Source organism: Pungitius pungitius, chromosome 16 (genome assembly GCF_949316345.1).
Source record: "Pungitius pungitius chromosome 16, fPunPun2.1, whole genome shotgun sequence".
NCBI lineage: Eukaryota > Metazoa > Chordata > Actinopteri > Perciformes > Gasterosteidae > Pungitius > Pungitius pungitius.
Window position 1 is genome coordinate 11,797,973 of NC_084915.1, and position 14,242 is coordinate 11,812,214.

At 41.9% G+C, this 14,242-nt stretch overlaps 1 protein-coding gene across 1 annotated transcript in view; it reads left to right on the forward strand.

The window, feature by feature from the left end:
- The window catches only part of LOC119215203 (protocadherin Fat 3), a 52,970-nt gene that overhangs the window by 8,166 nt on the left and 30,562 nt on the right, over positions 1 to 14,242 (forward strand). The window contains exons 5-12 of the mRNA XM_037467160.2: positions 2,171 to 2,289; positions 3,663 to 3,861; positions 8,580 to 8,641; positions 9,648 to 9,962; positions 11,058 to 11,268; positions 11,860 to 11,931; positions 13,227 to 13,363; positions 13,895 to 14,170. Of these exons, the coding sequence (XP_037323057.2) occupies positions 2,171 to 2,289; positions 3,663 to 3,861; positions 8,580 to 8,641; positions 9,648 to 9,962; positions 11,058 to 11,268; positions 11,860 to 11,931; positions 13,227 to 13,363; positions 13,895 to 14,170 (1,391 nt within the window). The remainder of the gene's footprint in view (positions 1 to 2,170; positions 2,290 to 3,662; positions 3,862 to 8,579; positions 8,642 to 9,647; positions 9,963 to 11,057; positions 11,269 to 11,859; positions 11,932 to 13,226; positions 13,364 to 13,894; positions 14,171 to 14,242) is intronic.

The window sequence follows — 14,242 nt, forward strand, 5'->3', positions numbered from 1 at the left end:
TAAAGTAGCCTACAGGGGCTATCTATTAGAAAAAAAGTAGGATTTTCTCTGGCTTAAATCCTGAGCGCCCCTGTACTTTGAACACAACATTTGTATTCTTGTCATTAGTTCAGGGGAAAGCAAGCCCTGCAATTTCTCATTGGGCAACTGTCAAAAGCCGCTGCTCCTCTATTAGTGGGTTTGCAAGCCCCAGGTGTTGTCACAGTGAAGATAAAGCAGTCTTTCAGTTACAGGGAAACAGTTTTAAGCAATCCATCTTACATTTTTTTTTTAAATTAACAGGCTGTACTTTCTTGAGTCGCACACAGAGCTATTCAGCTGTGCCTCGTGATGCATAGAAAAACATTTCTCATCAAATTTGGCTTTGGTTCTTTTTATATGGTATAGGTTTCATTAGGCCCCAATACCAGCTCCTCACGAATGAAGATGTTCAATAGACTTAACACATAGATGTAACCACCAGCGTACTGTTATCTATTCGATTTGAAAATGTGCCATGACCCATCAAATCTTTTTTCACCCTTTTGAAGTGTGTTGCTTGTCGTAAAAATGGATGCTGTCAAGACAGATTTATATTGAATTCACTGAACAGCGCCTGTCGGTCTTAAAGTTCAAAGAGCTTTTGAAAGAGCCAGCTCTGTTTTCCTCGCCTCTCTCGGTACAGTTATCTGACGCAGATGAGATGTGGTTTGAAAAGGACGTGGTCAAGGACGACACAGAAAAGATGTGTTTCAACAAACACTTTTATTACTACTCTGCTCTGGGGCCGCTGCCTCGTCACGATCATGACATGAACACATGAATTTCTGGTAATAAGATAACACCTTAGCCGTGGGGCAGAAGAGGCTACAACAAGATGGAAAGCAGGGCGCACGGTTACACCTTTAGTCACGGATTTGTATGGTTGTGTGATTTTAACATCGGCATATCGGGTGGGGAGTTGTGGATGAGAGGAAGACTGAAGGTTGGGAAACAGGCGGATTTATTTATTAATGTATTTAGAGATACATTAGAGACAGTGATGTTTACTTCCCTCACTAGTTTGTACGTTTGAAATGCAATTTTTGCGTTGCCTATGTTCAAGGAATTTAGTCAATCCAGCCAACACCATATATTACTCTTTCTGCCACTGCAGGAAATAACTCATAGTGTTAACACTGACACATTATATTGAATGCAAGACTCATAAACTGTCGAACATCATGGACCCTCGACCGGCCTTCAATGGCAGGAAGGGACGGTTTTGGTAATCATACGAGACACAAAGTAAATATACCCTCTCTCATGTCCTGTCTCAACTCCGCCTCGCCTCTTGTAGGGGCTAATTGCTTGTGAACTGAACACGCGCTCTGCGAGCATTGACAAACGCACGCAGACCCTCTTGCTGAGACTCATGCTGAGTTAAAAGTGTGTGTGCGCTGAGCAGAAATCCCTAAAACTACTTCCCTCGCCCTTGTGATGGGTTCAGTGTATTCATCCTCAGCTGGATTGAGTTATTTTCTGTTGATTTAAATACCGTAATTAGATAAATATCTTTTAAGGTGTCCTTGTTTAAATTAAACACATGTGACACTCGGGACCTTGCATCATTGGGCGTTTTTGACAATGTATTCAAATGACAAGAGTACACCCTACAACTAAAAAGTGTGAGAGTGTGTCACTTTTTGTGTCCTTACGTTGCATGAGTGATTTTGGTGAAAAAAGAGGCACCCATGTGTCATCCATTTAGAATGCTCTCTTTGACCCTCAAGAGGTCACCAAAGCTGTCAGCGACTTGTCTCCCTAAGGCCGCTAAACACACGCCAGTCAATATGTGTGAGTGTCTGCGGGGGTGTCTGCATCGGTGTAGAGCAGTCCAGGGTACATTTGGCACTAAGCAAATTGCAGCTGCGAGCAGTTTAGTCAGCTGTGATTAGCCGGAGAGAAGCTGAAACATTGAAGGTGACTACAGCGGCGCCGCTAATGCCTGTGAATATCACTGAAGCCAGGACAAAAAGTTTTTCTCTACATTTCTGCCTTTCCCTGCTGTAACGTTAGTATTCAAGAACTTTTCCCCCGATGAGATATTTGAGTGATGTTTTCTCTGGATGGCACCCACGCTGTCTCCTCAAATAAACCTGATGGATATGTATTCTCAAGAAGTAATTCTTCTTTCGCTCCGTTTCAACAGGGGTGATTTACACGGCTGGTATCCTGGACTGTGAGACAAAAGGCTCCTACTGGCTTACAGTCTATGCCACAGACAGAGGGGTTACACCCCTTTCAGCATCGATTGAAATCTTCCTCCAGGTACCCACTTTCTGCTGCATTTTTCAATATGAATATTGTACTGTGCATGCATAAAAGGACGCGCAAAGAGGGAATTATCCTTGTTTTGATTTTTCTTGAGAGAGAACTTAAAACAATGGAACCATAATAGATTTTCAAATTCTTTATATTCTTTTTATTTTTTATCTTTTATGAAATTAAAGGCAGGTTGTTTGTTCCAAATTATAAAGAGCTAATCAACATTGCCCTTTACAATTGACTCTTGTACACCAAGTCAGACCAGTTTCTCCATTAGCTTCTCTTGCATCACAATCTTAAAGAATAACATTTTTTAAGTCTAAAGATGGGGAAATGTTTCATATTTGACATTATAGTTTGGACCACTTTGTCCAGCCACCCAAAATATTCAGTTTTATGTTTGATTCAATTTTACTACATATTCATTGTGTAGTGTTTGTGCACCATATTTTATACATCCAGCACTCCAGATGTAGTGCAATTCTCAAACGTATTACATCCAACAACTTTCTATCCTGAAGTAAGTGTTGTTAACAAATGACCTCCTTTGCTTGTACCTGTTATTGTTAAAGTCTCACAGCCTGTACTTGTAACTGAAGGCTATTTCTTAAGAATCTCTTTGTGGGGTATTGGTTACAGAGAAACTAATTAAATGTTCATGGGCTTCTCTGGGAGGTGCAAATGGAGCTCAGTGCATTGAATAACTACAGCAACGCTCGGCCCGTGAGAGAGAGAGAGAGAGAGAGAAAGAGAGAGAGAGAGAGAGAGAGAGAGAGAGAAGCACTGGAGGGAAGTCTCTGCTTCGGCACCTATTTTATTTGGCACCAAGTAATCCGCTGTAACACTCATATACACACGTCACCACTGCAACATTGGCTTCGGGGATATTCAGGTGTGGGGGGTGATCGGGCGCTTTACTCAGAGTCTGTTCATCACAGAAAGAGGGAGATTAATCAGGCACAGGTGCTCCTCATTCACTGGCTGAACGATCTTGGCTCTCTGTTGCTCGCAGCAAACGCTCAATCAACACTTTGTTCGCCATAAATAGTGTGCATCTATGCTGCAGTAAGCAAAATCCATTTGCTGTGCATTTGAGCAGTGACATCCATGACATTTTCTGGTAAATAAATTTCCATTTGGTGATTGATAAAGGACCAGCCCAAACCGAGCTCACGCGTCACTACATCAGTTGTTGATTAGCAAAGATACAAAATGTATGCTAATTTAGAAGGTTATGTTACATCGACACAACAATTGTCAATTCAGATCCAGCTCAGAGACACAAGACAGTTAAAGCAATTCTCTTCTCTTCCTCTCTCCGCTTCGTCCTGCATCTCTATTTCTCCATTTCTTCCCCCTGCCCGTTTCTCTCACAGGTGGAAGATGTCAATGATAATGCTCCTCTCACCTCGGATCCTATCTACCATCCAGTAATTATGGAGAACTCTCCAAAGGATGTGTCAGTCATCCGTATCCAGGCGCAGGACCCTGACCTCAGTGCCACCCCCAGTCGTCTGAGTTATCGCATCACAGCTGGCAACCCGCAGAATTTCTTCTCCATTAACCCCAAAACAGGTGAGACTAACAGACAGACACTCAATTTTAAATGGAAGTGTTGGTAGCAAAATTGCCAGGATATGGCGTGTGACTAATGGCATGATTAGTAATGCAGTCACATGAAGAATCCACTGTAACACTCAAAAGATAATAATTACACCAGTACCATGCATTTATGTGTTTACGTGACTCTGACACTATGAGGTTTTCTTTCTTCCACTCCACATTCATCCAATTAAAGGGCTTTTTGTTCCCACACAACAAATTAAAAAGATCTTTGTACCCACACATCAAACATCTAGGACACTGGTGAGCCGCGCGCCCCTGCAAAATTGACCGAATATGGCTTCCAGTCTTCTTAATGGGTGAAAGCTCTTCCTCTCACCTCAAGGAAATGTATTTAGTCATATACTAAGTCAGCTGTGGGTAAATATCCTGTAGTGATCAAGTAATCTACACTAGTCAAAGCATATTACTTTTGTTCTCTTAAGGAGGAACATGTATTATTGTTTCAATGCATTATGTGTTGTATAATAACATGACTAAAAATGGGCTATCACAGTTTTAATGAAGTCAGGGTAACCAAAGTCGGTTGTCATGTTCCATGTGTATTAGTTTTTCATTAAAAACATCCTGTCAACCACCATATGGGTTCGCCATAAGCCCTTTATCATGGGATCAAGACTGTCAAACAGCTGAGCAAGTGAAATGATGCTCAGACAGCCTGTGGCTCTATATTTCCTCTTTTGCGCCTGTGGGAAAATACTGCATGAGAAATTAACGTCTGTGAGTGAGAAAAAACATACATATTGAAATACCCGTATTTCTGTAGATACAGCCTATAAGGTCCTAAAACCTAACTTGTGGTTCATGTAGTGGTCGGTAGGTAGTTCTACGTTGTCTAGCTTGATTGGGCTGGAGACATGAAGGTAGAAATAAATATATTTACGTGTTAGTATTAATTGCTTCATCAATTTAGCATTGCAATTGTCGGTCCCAAGATAAGACAGCGTCAAGAAGCAAGAACGGAAACATCTCGATCAAATGCACATAATGATGCCAACATCATAATATGTACAACGGAGAAAAAAGTCAGACTTTGTGATGAGATATTGAAGGAGGATAACCGGACGAGGGTGGGAGGCTTTATCTTCTTTAACAAACATTTCCAGTCCCTGGGAGCAGTTAAACTGGAATGAGGAACGGCCAAAAGAGGTGCAGGGTTTCGGAACGACTATGTAGATGTAATTGCTAGAGCGTAAATTGCTTTTACTGCTGGAGATTATGAGCAGCCAATGATGGTTTTATAGATGAACTAATCTACGGGTGTGGAGTTATGGCCAGTGGGCTAAACAGTTCATGTTGCATTGATGACCGATGACAAAACGGATGGCGGCATGGTTGATGGCATTTAGTTTATTCTACATACTTTGGGAGATGGACCTTCAGATTACGTGACCATAGTCTGAGATCGGATAGGCTGTCACTTTACACAGGGTTGTGCTTCGCAGAGCGGTTAGAAGAGTCTTCTAAACCCGTGTTTCACGGGTTCAGAAAACCAATCTTGGATCCAACTTTGAAAAGCAGTGAGTTTAAGCGCATGTCAAAGGTGTGCAAACGGTCTAGCCAGATACCCAAGTGCCTTTAAGAATCCACAAAATGGAGTTTGTGGCCTCTACTGTTGGACTGAATCTAATCCCACAGGATAAAGCCTGAACATCATTTCATCATGATCACACCGTAACAAAGACAGGAGCCAACTTGCCAGGGCCTGCATTGATACCATGCTCTTTAGTCTTTGTGCCCTGAGGATTTGATGGTCTGTACTTCAAGTAATGCTGATTCGTACCTGCACAGATTACAAATATTGTGGTTCACTTCCAACATGTTATGTTCCGAGCTGCCGCATTTGCAGTCTAGGGAGGTCCCGATGCCTTCTCAGCACAAGCTTTGCTGGAAGCTTCCATTGGAGACTTATTGAAGAGGTGAAATGTTTCATTTAAATCTCGAGGATACAAAAATGGTGACGTTTTGGCTGTTTTCCGGTAAAGAACAAAAGCCATATTATTCCTGGTGTTACAGGGACCGGTATTCTCATTTGTAGAAATGTCAATCGAATGATCACAATCAAAAACTAATGGTAGTTATCAAGCCAATGGTATAAGGTGGGATTTTATTCCATTTGTAAATCAAGGTGAAAAGGTAAATATCGTTCCAGAGGCATATTGTCCCTCACACACTCATCAATATGTAAACTATAGCCACATCAAATGTGACACATTTTCATTCATCTCAAAGAGTCGATTGGTTCTTCAGCACACTACACTTACTGGTCGCACATCCAACTGCTCGTGTGTGTGTGTGTGTGTGTGTGCGCGCCAAAATAATCAACTGATTAATTGGTTACAGCAGTGCGGTGGTGGTGAAGGCTTTTCCATTGCAATGAGTCGATGGAGATGATGCACCATACAGTATGAAACTGGGATGTGAGAGTGTATCCACATGTGTCCCCAGACCCAACAGCTGTATAAGGCTAATTTGTGTGTGTGTTTGTCTTTTTGTGTCACAGGGGACAGTGAGTGTTTAGCCATCTGAGCCCTCTGTCTCCGTCGACGGCACACCATATTTTGCTATGTGCTAATCGTTGGTTTGCTACAGGAGAACTCATATCGCTGACCCTCTCGTTCACTGCGATGATTGAACTTCCAATTCTGAGAGTGCGCTGTGTAATCTTTCATGCGGAGGTTACACTGTTGTGTCGTTTCCACAGTTTATTGAAGGCCAGTAGATACATTTTTACGCTTTTTCCTCATTTGTGTGGATACACTATTCTGCAGTTGTGGACAGGCACCACCATTGGTTTGATTTAATCATTTTCCAAATAACGCGCATGAGCATTTCTGTCTATTAGTGAGGTAATTAGACATGCCTGAGAGAAAGATGCATTCAATATGAATCACTCCTCACTGTTTACCCAGTCAAAAACTTTCCATGTACCACATTGATTTCATGGATAAATGAATAAGCAAAACCCAGCTGATCGATTTGCTTTCATGAAGTTGCTGTCAGCAACACAATGCCTGGTGCTGCTGCAAAACCTTTCAAGTTTAAAACTGCTTTTTAAAACTAGGTTCTTCGGTGCTTGAAGTGATACATTTTTCAAGTTCACTCTGCAAGTGTCAAATTGATGGGTTTTAGGGATTGCAACAATTCCCTAAAAATGAGTTGAAGTCGAACTTTGAATGAGTGTAAAGTGTGTGAATGTGCTTTGACAGCTCGAGGAGCGGTCTGTGTGAAACCTTCCTCCTTTGGGGGTGAAAGCAGAACAGATAAGTGTTGCCACAGGGCGTTGGAAGAGGTGATTCTTTTACAATCTTGCACGTTTGCGGATATATGTCGGCGTGTCACGGGGACCACGGTGGTAGCTGTGTGACTTTTTTTTCTTCCAATCCCCTATTTGATTGTGTTTGTACCAGAATGTTAACAAATCATTGTCACATGTTTGATTCAACATCCTTGATCGACAATCAAAAAAAATATGAGGGACAGCTTTTCGCCTTACATGGCAAAAAGCATGAGATCGTAATGTGACAGGATGTTTTTGCTTCTTTATGGAGGCGGAGTCTAAATAATTAAAACCGGTCATTGGACCTTGGCATTGATTTGTGTGTATAGACGTGGGTGGGTATGATTGAATTATTTGTATACTCACATACATTTAAAACCCAGCTGCAGATCATTGATTTGTATCAAAGTTGATACTTTCTCTGTGTTCTGCTGAACAAGCCCCACCTCTCCTTCCAGTCTCACTCCTACAGCTTGTGACCGCTGCTCTAGATTTACTTCTAATTTGCTTAATGGAATTTAGCCTGCAATGCAAGCTCAAGGTGACACTGTCACTTGCGTAAGCACAAGTGTGTGTGTGTGTGTGTGTGTGTTTTTGTGCGAATGTTTGTGTGTTCTAGTCTATCCATTAACTGCACAGATTCTGTATTGTGAGCAACCAGAATAATCATCCTTCACATTACGTCATTACATTTAAGGACATTTTGTGTAATAGTTCCACAGAAAATCCACCCATTTTGCACATGTGTAGCTACTCTGTAATTCATGTGCACATATGACTGAAAAAACAATGCTTTAACAGATGTGTACTATTTTTCTAAAAGTTATTTTCTTCTCTGTATTCTTATTTGTCCCCAATACACGGGAGTGTGGATGCTCCCATGAGATGTTGATGAAAAGTGATATCGATCAATGCCTGCATTCCTTTGAAGAGTGTATCTATCATTATTGAAAATAAATGATAAAATAAGAAGAAACTTAAAGGAAAAAGAAAAAAAAGTTAAGTTAATATTCAGAGGAAAAATGATGTTCAACGCAGCCCGCTAGCGTTTGTCAAGCAGTCTCACCATCATCGGAATATTCCGGTCTGATCAAAGCTATTATCAATCGCCTCCCTCCTCTGGCTCTCTCCGGGTGGCATGCTGGCACGCTGAATGACCCCCAGCCACATAGTGTCATACGAACATGGGTCAAATGCTCTCGTTCCTGCCAGGGCTGCAGGCTCTAGTTTTTTAAATGCCCATGTGCGCACATTCACACTCATTTTTAAGTAGAATATTTTCTAATTAGATTATAGGCTCATGAAACTTGAATTCACTCTGAATCATGAGCTTGCTCATCATCCATCTGTATTTTCATAACCTAAAGTTACCCCTTTACAAATTTTCTAGGGCTGATCACGACGACTGCGAGGAAACTGGACAGAGAACAACAGGCAGAGCACTTCTTAGAGGTACCGAACAACCTGAGCAGTGCGCATTGGTTCATGATGTCGTTATTTATCCGGGCCCTGCCACCTGCCACAGCCTGCTATTACCAGAGACTGGGTAGAGGACAACCCTGGCAGCGCCTCAAGGCTCCATAAACTGTGATAAATGGCTCTTTTTTTGGGGCCCCAGGTTTAGGAATTTCTAAATGTAATAATTCATCATTGGTTATCTTCTCTACTCAGGACGGGGAGTAGGGAGGAGAGGAGTTGGTCTGCCCGACGTTTGATAAGCGCAGACACTGGGCACACAGATAGCTCTGTGATTACCGTTTTTTTTTTTTTTTTATTTCGCCGCTGCTGCTGCGCATGCAGATGAACCTGATAATCACAGATATCCGACTACAGAAACACGAAAAAAAAAACTTCTACTTCCCCAGACTTCTTTTACAATTTAGTAACTGCTGTTGGATCTACAAGAACTTTGCCCTTCTGCGAATAGAACAAAATAACCCACAGCTGACCCACAGAATTGCTTCTCGGTGTTTTGATTCTGTATTGCCAATTGAATTGTCAAGACTCAATATCTCTTTGCCCCGCTTTGCTCGTCTCCAGTATGTAATAAGGTCGCAGTGTATGATATAAAAATGAAAATAGCAAAAGATGCATCCCAAAAAAATGATATACTTGAACATTTACATCTAAAAGGAGATTGAAATTGGGGGCAGAGAAGTCTTTGTTACATCTTTTAACGCCTAGTCTCTGCTGCCCGTTTGAATTAATAGTCTAGTGAGCAGTCAGCCTAGCAGACATGATGTTCACCCTGATCTGATCTTATTGATCAGTGATCAGACCTCCGCCTCCAGGGAATCGATGACACAAAGAGATTTCCCTTGAGCTCAGCCACACAGCGGGAACCAAGATTCAAAATGTTAATGAATGCCCCTGATCCTGCACGCACGGAGACACAATGATGATGCATCTCTATGACTACCTTTCATTTTGTTATATGCGGTGTGCTACACGTCCTCAGGTTACGGTTATAGACGGCCCGGTCACCGTCCGCCAGTCGACCGTGTGGGTCATAGTTCACATCGAGGACGAAAACGACAACCCGCCCACCTTCCCGGAGGTCACGTACCGCATCAGCTTGACCGAACGAGACCGCAACAAGCGCGGCGAACAGGTGTACCGCGTCTTCGCTTACGACCGCGACCTCGGGGCCAATGGCAACATCACCTACAGCATTGTGGATGGCAACGCGGATGAAAAGTTCGGTATTGACCCCCGGACGGCCATGGTGTCATCCAAGAAGATGGTGACAGCGGGAAGCTACGATGTTCTCACTGTGAGTAGAATTGATCTTTATTTAAGGTCTCTTTGATCTAAAGTAGGGCAGTGGCATACAGTATAATCAATCAAAATCAACTCTTTATTACAGACTCACGGTCCAGACAGATATACATACATTCTTTATACATATATGTACATAGTATATATAATATATATATTGTAACCACTTTGGGTAAGATTATTTTATATTGCTCAGCTTTCATTCAGTTCACAGTCCCACTGTTCATTTTTCACTGGGCATTGAGCATGTTGTTTTTTTACATGGCCAATGAACTGAAACATGCCAAAGTAGGTGGAGCGGCACAGCTGACGATGTGTTTTTATTCACATCAGATGCGTTTATGATACTCTCTGGCATGAAATGCCTCTGCTCTTCTCAAATCCTAACACAAATTGCAGTTTTTGTTGCTTGATTTGTGTACCCATTTTTTTGTAATAACAATTTAATCATCGGACTCCATCCATTTTATGTGCTGCTGACACCAGATCTCTACTCTTCCACCAGTCACGATGATGAGGCCGTCATGGCCATATGGGCTTTTGGGTTTTTGCTCAGATTCAGTGGAAAAGAGATAATGTGTGACATGAGAGTATCATGGTTTATTTTTGGGGATAACTCTGTTAGAAGCAAATAATAGTTTAACTAATGTATTTGGCTCATAGTCTGGTCTTAAATGTGCACCACTTCCTTCCCCTATAGGTCTCTCCATAAAGGAATTTTGTATATTGTGGTTAATGCTTTTCCCATCTAATGTGAGCATAGCTATTTGATGTCAGGCAAGGACGGTCATCCCATTAAAATGTAATTGCTACAATCAATTTTGTGGTTGATGAAAATATTATTCATGGATGGGAAAGGGGCGCTAGGTGTAGTCTCCTTGACTAAAGATGAGCAAAAGTTTTTGATGTTTCCTGAAAACATACTAACACATCCAGTATAATATATATATATATTTATTATGGTAAAACCACTTCATCAAATATTTTCCTATCCAGTCTAGTACATCATTGTTTAAGAGATTTTCTTAAGTTTCACGTGTAATTGTCCCCTGCAGGTGTCTGTTTTCTTAGCATTGTTTCCATCTCTTAGATAAAAGCGGAGGACAGCGGGGATCCCCCATTATGGTCCACGGTCAAACTCCACGTGGAGTGGATTCGCAAACCTGTCCCCTCGCCTGTGCCCCTGGTATTCACCCAGAAGTACTACAATTTCTCTATTTTGGAGACAGCTGCTGTAGCTCAGCCGGTGGGAGTCGTCGCTGTCAGCCAGTCGAGCGCCCTTGTCTGGTTCAATATCATCGGTAAGAAAATTAATGTGTGATATTAAACTACCAGATCAGATAATAATTCTTAATTTTCTTGTCCTGCATTCATTTAGGATTGCTAGCCACTCTATCATAGATTAACTAAATGTTTATTTTTTATATTAAAATTGATTTAATTAATTTTTTTTAAATTGACAGTGAATAGCTCATTATTGATTGCGGCACAACAAAACATCTTTCTAGACCCAGGGCCCTTACTCTGGTGCTAATATGACATTTGAGGTAAAATATTAGTTCATTAGTTGATTATTCTTTTGAAGTGATACAAATCCAAGATGCAGAATGTGCTATGCAAATGTGGTGTTTGGTTTCTGCGCCACACCTGCTGTCAATATCAGTTGGGTAATTGGGCATGAAACGCTCATTAGAAAAATAAAAGCATGATCATAGTTTTTCTCAAACTTCAAGACCTGGATTCAAACATCATCCTTGATTGAATCACATTATCCCAGGTTGACTTGCAGAGTGTTTGGTACACTGTAGATGCCGCAGATCTTTGATCACAAGAATATCTTTGACTCCTTAAATATTCATTACCTCTTTTATGTCTCCTTTCTTCCTTTTAAGGCGGGCGGCTCGCTAGAGAAACATTCTACATTCCTCAGAATGCATGTGGAAGAAACTGCTCACTTGACACAGGTCTGGTCAAAGCTAATTTTGCAACACGCCTTCCTCAAATACCCCCAGGGCTATGAAATGTAGGAAGCAGTACCAGGACCTACTTCTGCCCAAAATAGGTTGATCTGAGTTTGATTCATACCACGAATTCAGCTTGTATACTGCTACATAAGAAATTGAATGGGGGGGTGGTTGAAACATTTGGCCTATACAGTAACTGTAGAGTTTTGAAATAAATGTGTATAAGTATGTTGTGAAGTTCAGGCCTTTGACCACTTATGTTTCGATTTGAGTTTGCCTTATGATTGCTCAGCAGTTACAGATATTTTGTTTTAATCGGGCAATTTTGATACTCACAGACTTCACTTCTCCAAGGGGCTCAATATTGATGTTGGTTTTGTTTCATATATGTCATAGCCTTTAACTGCGCTGTTGTTGTGAAGGAATAAAAAAAAAAAAATACAGGGAAACATTCAAAAAAAAAATTGCACACAGCAATTATGGCAGTTATCTTAAAATCAGATGAGAAAACAAGGTGTGTAATTAGTATGCTCTTTCAAATGTGTCTTTTTCAAAACCAAGTTGTTATTTGTTTACTTCTATTACCCAAAAACTTCTGCAATAATATACTGGAGAACGACATGTTCAGATTTTGTATTGCTGTTTATAAAATATGCATCGAAGAACCCCTACAGGCAGCCTTTTTACATACAGGAAATATACTTCTCTTCAGATAATACAGACTCTGCTTTCTGTTTTTCTTAATGTTTTGAGATCATAGGGTAATATTGACCAACCTCACACCGTGGAAAAAAGCCAATCCCTGTGGCTTGCTGCAACTCAAAACGCATCAGTGCTTCTGTGAAAAATGCCCAATTAGTATTCATACGCTGAGGAGAGCTCAAGCTCCAAGATATCTCGGGAGAGAAGAGCTGGAATGAGACAGAGGATGGTACTGAATACCTAACGCATATCAATCCTCTCCCTCGCTGTAATCAAACATTAAGCTCCTAAACTGTACACCCACCGCCCGTGGGAAAGACCCGGCTGCAGGTTTTTGATCCCTGAGATGGGTTGTGTTTCGGAGCGATAAGGCAGATGTTTGTGTGGCTGTTAACAGCCCTCTGACTGCCAAGTGGGTTCGGCGCTACATTTCAGTCCATTTTATTTCACGGACCCTTCAGCTCCAGACGCAGGCTCCTGGCCAAAACAATTACACAGTAATAACTTAGAGCACCTGAGTTTAGCACGCAACGTTAGCACTGAATGACCTAGAATCTGTGTCTGTGTGGGCATGTGTTTGTGTGTGATTCCAGGCAGTTTTGATATGCAGTTTGACCTTCAGGTGGGGGTGGGAACACTCGTTGTGGCCAAGCCCCTCGATGCAGAGGTGCAATCTGTGTACAACATGACCGTACAGGTGACCGACGGGACCAACTTTGCCACAACACAGGTATGCACGCTTGTGATGCATTGGCACTACTTCTTACACACTCCGCATCCATATCAATTTGCATTATTGTTACCGCTACCTGGGGGAGCGTTTTTTTTCTCTAAGCTGTTCTTCTTCCTACGATTGTGCACCCTGCGAGTATGAAATTAGCTTTTTGATGCTCTCTTTGACATTTTGTGTGCTCCCGCTGTCTTGGTTGGCCTACTAGGACTGCCTTGTAAGGGAAATCCTATTTATCAGTGGATTAATGGGATCAACCTGTGCCAATACAGGTCAAGTGTTGGCATGCATACAAAAATCCAGCAGAATTACGTCCCTGAGAGAAAAAAGAAATCTCCAGCTTTAAAAAAATTGCATTAATAATGCTTTGACTAAAGGGATACAGTGTAAATAGTGCTGGTATCTCCACCATGCAAATTGAAAAAGTCAAGGGGTAACACCTTTGAATGTGTAAGATACTATCACACATCACAGGAAACTCCCCCTCCGTACCTACTTCAATGACTCCCCGTCTTTCACTTTGTCACTCAGGTGTTCATCCGCATACTGGACAGCAACGACAACCCTCCTGTGTTCTCACAGCCGGCCTACGATGTCAGCGTGTCGGAGGATGCTCCGCTTGACATGGAACTACTGCGGGTTAGAGCTTCGGACGTGGACGAGAGGGCCCGCTTGACCTTCTCCATCTACGGCAGTGTAGACCCAGTCAGCATGAGGCTGTTCAGGGTCAACCCTGGTACAGGCGTCGTCTACACCTCCGACAGCCTGGACTACGAGGCCAGAACTCAGCACATCCTCACTATTATGGTGAGGAGGATATATGTGCTTCTGTGTGTCCGCCCTACTTCATTTTGGCGGATTTTTTTTCCCATTATGTTC